The 8,577-nt window shown below is 39.0% G+C and overlaps 1 protein-coding gene across 2 annotated transcripts; it reads left to right on the top strand.

The window, feature by feature from the left end:
• Nucleotides 1-451: 451 nt before the first annotated feature.
• LOC120300744 lies at nucleotides 452-8,548 on the top strand. 2 transcript variants are annotated; one of them, XM_039327142.1, is made up of 3 exons: nucleotides 3,158-3,453; nucleotides 4,329-4,375; nucleotides 6,624-8,548. In XM_039327142.1, the coding sequence occupies exon 3, from the start codon at nucleotides 6,642-6,644 to the stop codon at nucleotides 7,986-7,988; it is 1,347 nt and encodes a 448-aa protein (XP_039183076.1). In that variant the 5' UTR covers nucleotides 3,158-3,453; nucleotides 4,329-4,375; nucleotides 6,624-6,641; the 3' UTR covers nucleotides 7,989-8,548. The 2 variants fall into 2 exon arrangements, with proteins under 2 accessions (XP_039183078.1, XP_039183076.1); XM_039327144.1 differs by lacking the exons at nucleotides 3,158-3,453; nucleotides 4,329-4,375 and adding an exon at nucleotides 452-514.
• Nucleotides 8,549-8,577: the final 29 nt, after the last annotated feature.

The following is an 8,577-nucleotide window of genomic DNA, read 5'->3' as shown; positions in this document are numbered from 1 at the left end:
CCCCCCCCCTTCCTCCCCCCCACAGACTGCATTTCTTGTCTGTTGGTTGCCTTGCCTTCGTGCCGTGCGGTGCAAAAAAAGAACTACAAACTATACAAATTACCTTCCCTTAAATATTCCACCATTAAAAAAAGACTTCTGCATTTTCAGATCCCACAACGTCAAACGCACAAAAGCACTCTCCATCTCCCTCCCTTCCTCCCCCCCCCAGTGCCTTACCTCCAGCCGATACTGCATTTCTTGCCTGTTGGCTGCGTTTCGTTGCGTTGCCCAGCGTTGCGTTGCCCAGCGTTGCGTTGCCCAGCGTTGCGTTGCCACCAGTTGTACATCGCCTCACAAGCTGCCGGCTTCCTTGCCGGCTTGCTTGCCTAATTATATACCCAAGGCTGTTGCTGTCTCCGCCCCCTCCTACTACGCTTGCCTGAGCAGGGCTGCTTCTACCTGCCTCAGGTGGTATGCATACCCACCGGTTAATCATAATAGAGTGACGGGAGGCCCGGGGGCTGCAGAACAGGTATGGAAGCAGGAAACCCGTTTCCAAAAGCCTTAAACCGAGTTAAAAAGGCCGATGATGGCCTCGGTGCTAATGATACGGGACATGTGGTCAAGGCAGGAACAGCAGCCCCACGAGGAAATAAACGTTATCCCAAAGGGGTTTGTAAAAAAGCCAGGGTTTCCCAAGATAGGACAGGCTGTGTGGATCAAAGTCATCAGAATGCAAATTTTCTTAACTAGAACAATTGCAAAGAGCCTTTTTGCCTACACCTGTGCCCGTTTTGCAGTCCCTGAGCCTCCCGTTGTTCTATTAATACAAATAACAGGGCTTCTCATAATAAAGATGCAAAATAATAACCTTAAAATCCCATTGAATGCAGCCTTACGTTAGCCTTACTCTTTTCTAACCCCCAAAGTGGGCCAAACCTCTGGCCCTAATATTTCTTTAGCCCAAAGAGGGCAAAAAAGTCAGGCTTTCCCAAGATAGGACAGGCTAGGTTGGTCAGTTTGGGGGCAAAGTCATCAGAATGCAGCCTTACGTCGTCCTTACTCTTTTCTAACTAGAAAATTTGCAAAGAGCCTTTTTCCCTGGCAGCGTGCCAGGGCGACGTAATGCTGTAGCCAGAACCAACTCGGGATGCAGGCTTTGCAATAGGCTTTATGTAGGGACCGGATGCCCTGGTCCCTGCACGGTTCCAGGTTGAGTGTTGAAATCAGAACTTTGATTGAAGAATCAGTCAAAGGCCAACATAACCAGCCCTGGGAGCCTGGGAACTAGTATTAACGGTCGTAAAGTGAGGTTTACCTATAGTGTATAGCTTTACGATTGCACACCAAGTGTATTTCTCTTCCAGGATCACAACAAAGAAGAGACAAAAAAAGTAGCCTTTTTTATTTTGTACATTAAAGTTTTTGTTTTAATTAGTGTCATACTTGGCACAGTGCCAAGAGTATCACATCATCTTTTTATTTCTGGGGCAAGCCTTGGCACAGTGCCAAAATGATGTTGTCCCCTTTGGGGGCAATGTCATTGGAATGTAGCATTACGTCATACTTGGCACGATGCCAGGCTCTCCCTAGAAATAAAAAGCTTTCTTGTCTCTGTTTTGGAAAAGTTCTTCAATCCGGATCAGTCCCTTCCATAACACTTTTGAGAGCTGAAGCAGCCGCAGGCAAGCAAGTTGGTGCCATCTTATATATATTGCCACAAGGGAGAGGTAGGTCCACTTATTTTTCCAAACCACCAGAAGGCAAGATAAGAATTACAGTGGGTAGAATCAAGGAGAGAAGCCACCTGGAATTAAGGAGAAACTTCCTGACAGTGAGAACAATTGACCAGTGGAACCGCTTGCCTCCAGAAGTTATGGGTGCTCCATCACTGAAGGTTTTAGAGAAGAGACTGGAGAGCCACATGTCTGAAATGGAATAAGGTTTCCTGCTTGAGCAGGGGGCTGGACTAGAAGACCTCCAAAGTCCCTTCCCGCTCTGTTAGTCTGTTACCCTATAATCCCAGATCAATTAATCCGTGGAAAAGCTTGCTTCCAGGAGTGGTTATTGCTCCAACATTGGGGGGTTTAAGAATAGATTGGAAAGCCTGAATTGTCCAGAATTGTGTAGACTCTTGCTTGAGCCAGGGGTTGGACTAGAAGACCTCCAAGTTCCCTTCTAACTCTATTGTTCTGAGATAGAGATCTCTTTCCCTTCCCTAGCTAAAGATTGGTGGCATCTCCAAGTTCTAAACACAATAGATAAATAATAAGTTGCGAGAGAAAAGAACATGTAACAGCCCACCTTTCTGAATTCATGGAGCAGAGAATTGGTTTTTTTTTTTTTTAAAAAAAACAATTTTTATTAGTTTTCCATTTTACACCAACAGAAGCTTAAAAGCCAGCGTGGAGATAAGGTGGTCAATTACAAAAGAAACAATAACATTATAAATATAGAATTCACACAATGTTTCTTAAAATTTCCCTCTCTGTCTATGTAGAATATTATAATCAAGTAGATTCAAATAAATTCATTCATTAATATATCTAAATATAAGTTTCCTTAATCAATAAAAACGTTCAACCGCTCAATATCAATATAATAATCAAATTAATACAATCCTATAACCAACTCATTCATTAATATATTGCTATATATAAATTAAATGCTTAAATCAAAACTAACACTATCTGTTTAAATTATTATCTCATTAGTACATTTCTAACACAAATTTTCATTAAATATATCGCTAGATATGAATTTCATTAATCAATAAACGTTTACAAAAGGTCCTTATCTATCCCAAAGATCCTGTTTTAGACTTTATTAATTTTTCAAATATTTAAATTTTAATTGAAGTAAAACCCATTATGTATTTCTAGATGCACATCTCAAGGTAATGCAGTCCTTGTTTGAATGTCGCCATGTCTTGCTTCGTTGCTTTTTCTGTCAGATATTTCCAGTCTGCGTTAAGCTTTGCAGCCCAAGCTGTTTTGTTTTTTTTTTGTTGTTAAGCTGTGATAATCCTGAAATGTGCTGCCCACATTTTAGCATGCCAAAGCACTTCTTTTATTCTTTTTCTTTTCATAACCACAATGCATTGGCCCTCCCTGCCCATACAGAAATTGGATGGGGAAATTGGCAGATATCGAATTGAGAATTCAGGAGGAGTTTATTGAGTTTCAGTTATTTTCCATTTTTGGCTATCTGCTGTGAGTTTGATCTTTCAGAACTGTAGCCATAAAATACTTTTAGGAAGGTGGAGACTCGCTCACACGCATCAGCTGCACCCAGGCTGACATGTCACATTTTCTGCTAAGAATAATGACATTTTGGCCATAAGTCACAACCCCAGTTTTGCAAGCTAGGAATCTCAACCAGGATAGCAAGATGTTTGGTGGTATCTGAATGGGCTTCTAACAATGGCAGATGTACTTAGGAGTCCACAGCCATTATTATTCCATTAGATTTGTAAGGCTGCCCGGAATAGTTTTTTAATTGGGTGGTTGTATAAATTTAATTAAAAAGACAGATTAGACGAGAGAGAGAGAGAGAGAGAGAGAGAGAGAGAGAGAGAGAGAGAGAAACAAAGATAAATAAAATAGATAGATGAAAATAGAGAGAAATAGAAATAAAGAAATAAATATAGATACATAAAAATAGACAAGAGATAAGATAAGAGACAAAGGATAAGATAAATAGCTAGATGATAGATAGATACATACATACATAGAGATAAACATAAAGATAAATAAAATAGATACAAATAGAGAGAAACAGAAATAAAGAAATAAATATAGATACATATAGACAAGAGATAAGATAAACAAGAGACAAGGGATAAGATAAATAGCTAGCTAGCTAGAGAGATAGATAGACAGACAGAGAGAGAAAGAGAGAGAGAGAGAGACAGACAGACAGACAGAGATAAACAAAGATAAATATAGATAGATAAAAGTAGAGAGAAATAGAAATAAAGAAATAAATATAGATACACAAAGATAGACAAGGGATAAGATAAATAGATGATAGATAGATAGATAGATAGATAGATAGATAGATAGATAGATAGATAGATAGATAGATAGATAGATAGATTAGTTCATTTGGAAGAAAGGGCCTTTTTAAGATTATAGCACTTCTTCCACCTTCAACAGGGAAAAGGAGGAGGAGAAACAGGAAGCACCACTTTCCACCATTTTGAGCAGTTTATTAGCAGCCATTCCAAGAGGAGAGGAAAAGGCAGGAATTTTTATATACATTTTTATTCCTCTCTCTCCCTCTTTTCCTCATATAACTCCCCAAGGCCTAACTCTATTTCTTTCTTCCTTTCTTTTTCTTTTGAGGGGAGAAAAATAGCATTTTTCTTCAGCCTCCTGAGGAAATCCTTGAGGTGAGGATTTTAGGTTTGATTTTGCTCTCCTATTTTTTTTTTTTAAAAAATAGCCTTTAATGGCAGGGAAATATCAGTTTTTTCTTGAAAATATAGCTGATATTGATATTGATAGATATAATAATGCATACAGATAATATATATCTATATTAGATATAAATATATGTAGATGAGAATTGGAGACATCTATCTATCTATCTATCTATCTATCTATCTATCTATCTATCTATCTATCTATCTATAAAACTATATTAATTTCAGCTACATTTATATAATCTAATTATCCATTATCTATCTATCTATCTATCTATCTATCTATCTATCTATCTATCTATCTATCTATCTATCTATCTATCTAAATGATGTATAATAGATATCAATAATATATTTATATATGTGTGTGTGTGTGTATACACATTAAGAGAGATATGGATATAGAATAGAATATAGAATAAAATTCTTTATTGGCCAAGTGTGGTTGGACATACAAGGAATTTGTTTCCAGTGCATAAGCTCTCAGTGTACAGACAAGTAATAGTGATAATCATGATCATATACATTATACAACGTGAAAATACATTCATCATAAATGGTGAAATACAACACTTCATCATAAGTCATAGGATGCAACACTTAGTGATAGTCATGGAGTACTAGCTAAGCAAACAACATACATCATACTAGGGTACAACCCCCCTTCCCCAATATAAATTGTAAGATATAAGCTGCAAAATTATAATCCTAAGAAGATAAGGAGAGGTAATAGGAAAGCTGAAGAATATCATAGTAATACAATTTTACTATTTTGACAGGATTGTAGGAATTAGTTGTTAGGTAGAGTGACGGCATGGGGAAAAAAACTGTCCTTGTGTCCAGTCGTTCTGGTGTAGAGCACCTATAGTGTTGTATTTGCAGGTTAGAGACATTAAGAGGCAACACATGGTGTAATAAACAAGCTTCTTTTATTGTTCTCTTCTTACAACCAGCAACAACAAAAAGGCACGCAGGCCTTTTTTTTTTATTGAAAATTTTTGAAGTTTTACAAAAACAAAATAACCCTTCCCCAAACCTCCCATTCCCTCCCCTGACCTTCCCAGAGCTGAATATAGGCTTAATTGAAATTTCTTCAAAACATCTTTAAAAAGATAAAAACCATAAATAAATGGTTTTTTATAGTGTCCAAAACCCGGACAGTGTCAGCCACTAGAAATCTGGCTGTTTTTGCGCCTTGCGCATGCACGCAAGGCTGGCAACAGCCAGTCTGGTCCCGGGCAGCTTTTGGTCTGCCTGGGACCGTTTGCAACATTTCTGAGCCTGCTGAATGCTTCAGCAGGCTCAGGACACAACATAGAGCATCATCTGGAGGGAAGAAGTTGAAATTGTTTATGTCCAGGAGGTAGATATTTTCACAGCCCTTTTGCTGGCTTGTGCAGTATACAGGTCCTCAAGGGAAGGCAGGCTGGTAGCAATTGTTTTTTTCTGCAGTCCTAACTCTCCGTTGAAGTCTGTGTCTTTGTTTGTTTGCAGATCCAAACCAGACAATTATAGAGGTGCAAATGACAGACTCAATAATTGTTTTGTTGAACTGTATCAGTGGCTCCTGGGGCAGTCTGAGCTTTCTGAGTTGGCGCAAAAAGAATGTCCTTTGTTCTTTTTTTTTCATGACATTTTTGATGTTAGGTGTCCATTTTAAATCTTGAGATATTATAGAACCCAGAAACTGGAAGGTCTCTACTGTTGATGCTGTGTTGTCTAGTATTGTAAGAGGTTGTAGAATAGTAAAGTCTGCTGTCATTTCTACAGTTTTGAGTGTGTGCAGTTCAAGATTGTTCCGGCCGCACCACAAGGTAGAGTAGGGTAGGGTAGGGTAGAGTAGAGTAGAATAGAGGATAGAATAGGGGATAAGATAGGATAGAATAGGGTAGGGTAGGGTAGAATAGAATAGAATAGAATAGAATAGAATAGAATAGAATAGAATAGAATAGAATAGAATAGAATAGAATAACTTTATTGTCACTTTGAATGTACACGAATCAGCATACATTAAAATAAAATTCCGTTGCATTCAGTTCTCAAAAGGTCACCCCCTCCAGTAGACACTACATAAATATGACAAAAATAAATGAATACAGAGGGTTCAAGAGATTTCTCTTAAAAACCATTTCTTTTTAAGAGGGAGCCATTTGTTAAGGAGGAATAATGTTATTTCACTTACTCCTCTCCCTTGTCTAATGTATGTGTTTTGTAGCAACCTCAAAGGAATAAGATGCCCCGCTTTAAGAGCAAGATGCTTTGGATGGTCATCCCTTTCTTAGTTCTTCTGCTCTTTGAAATGTACCCCAGAAGGCCATCGTCCCCAGCCTCCCAAACCAAGCTCTCCTTGGGCCCTTGCAGAGGTGAGCTGGTGAAGGATACCATCACTGCCTTAAAACACAACAAAACCTTCGTCGTTTCGTTGTACCACGATGACCGGCAACAAAACCTCACCCGGGCAATTGCAGTGGTCCATTACAAAAAAATCCAAGATCTTTATTGCTGGTTTTGCTGCAGTCACGACAATCGCATTTCTATCATCCGGGCAAGCGTTGACATCCACCCAGAGAGGTTTGGCCTCCCAGTTGGGGCGGCAGATATTGTGTGTTTGGAACCACAACGTTGCTTGCCCCAGTATATGTCCATTCACCCGTCCACTAGGGGATCCATGGCTGAGCTCCCGTGGTTTGAAATCAACAACCGGGTTTCCAGGACTTGGTTCGTGAGAGAGTACACTGTCTGCCTGTCGGTCATGCCCGAGAATTACGACAACGTCCTACAGTTTGTGCAGAGCGTGGAAATGTACAAGACCCTCGGGGCCAACAAAGTCTTTATCTACAAAATGAGCTGCAGCTCGCTCATGGATCGGATTTTAAACTTTTATGTTCAAGAAGGCACGGTGGAGATCATCCTTTGGCCAATTACTTCCTACTTGCGTTTGTCTTCTTTTTGGTATTCTTACCAGGACTGGGGCTATGGGAAAACCACCGTTTTAAATGACTGCATTTACCGTAACATGTACAGAAGCAAATACGTGGTTTTTAACGATATCAATGAAATTATCCTTCCCCTGAAACACCCAAATTGGAAAGGGATGATCGATAGCCTTGAGGATCAGCATCCAGGAGTTGGGATCTTCTTTTTTGAAAGTCACTTTTTTTCTCAGAATGTGTTTTTGTCTTTGGACAAATTCAACGTCACTCTCTGGGAAGCCATCCCCGGAGTTAACGTATTGCAACACGTTTATCGAGAGCCCAATAAACTGCACATCAATATTTTGAAGAAAATGATTGTAAACCCAAGGAGCGTGGTCCAGGCATCCAGCCATTCCATTCTCAAAGGATACGGTCGAACGCTCGAAGTCTCCAGGGACGTCGCAATCCTTTACAATTGCAGGAGACACCTTGAAAATGAATTTGGGGAACAATATCTCATGAGGGACACAACCATTTGGAGGTTCAACGTATCGCTGATTAGCAACGTTAATAAAGTTTTTGACCAAGTTCTCGGCAAAAGAGTCGATAGCATCTCCAAGGCCATTTGGAGCATGTTCTGGGAAAGCCTTGGAAAAATCTTTTAAAAGTTTTGGTTTTTCACTCAAACAAAATTGCTGAAGCAGGAAGTGTTTTCCTTCACCCAGCCTGTGTGTGTGTCATTCGCCCCTTTAGAGAAAAATAATCAGAGATGAAATGTATAATTTAGTGTCTCTTACATCCTGGCTTTGCAGAAAACTGAGTTGCTTTATCTGCTGTTTAATTAAAAGAGGATTAACTCAGAAACGTCATTTGTCTTTTGTCCGGAGTGCGCTCTGAGAACACTTTTTTGGGAAGTTTTAATAAATTGTACTGGTTGTTAACATCATCCAAAACTAAATTTTAACCTATGATAGCTAGCAACAATGAATGAATGTAACTCTAAAATAATAATAATAATTGAATTTAGATAATTTTAGGTGGATACTGCAATCCCCAGAAAATTATCCATCATTTTATTGTACTATAGTCCTATGTGTGTCATAGTTTCTACAATGAAACGCATCGATTAAGCTAAATTTATGTTGCTTAAAAACTTAGTTTAGTCACTTAAGGCAGTTTCAGTCTTCAAGGAAAAAGAAAGACCAGTTGGCCTTGGAAAAAGCACTTTGGGACAAAAAAAAAAAAAAAAAAAAA

The sequence above is a fragment of the Crotalus tigris genome, unplaced genomic scaffold (assembly GCF_016545835.1).
Source record: "Crotalus tigris isolate CLP2741 ecotype Arizona unplaced genomic scaffold, ASM1654583v1 scf7180000024350.909852, whole genome shotgun sequence".
NCBI classification, from domain to species: Eukaryota; Metazoa; Chordata; class Lepidosauria; order Squamata; family Viperidae; genus Crotalus; species Crotalus tigris.
This window is presented reverse-complemented; position numbering and strand designations above follow the sequence as displayed.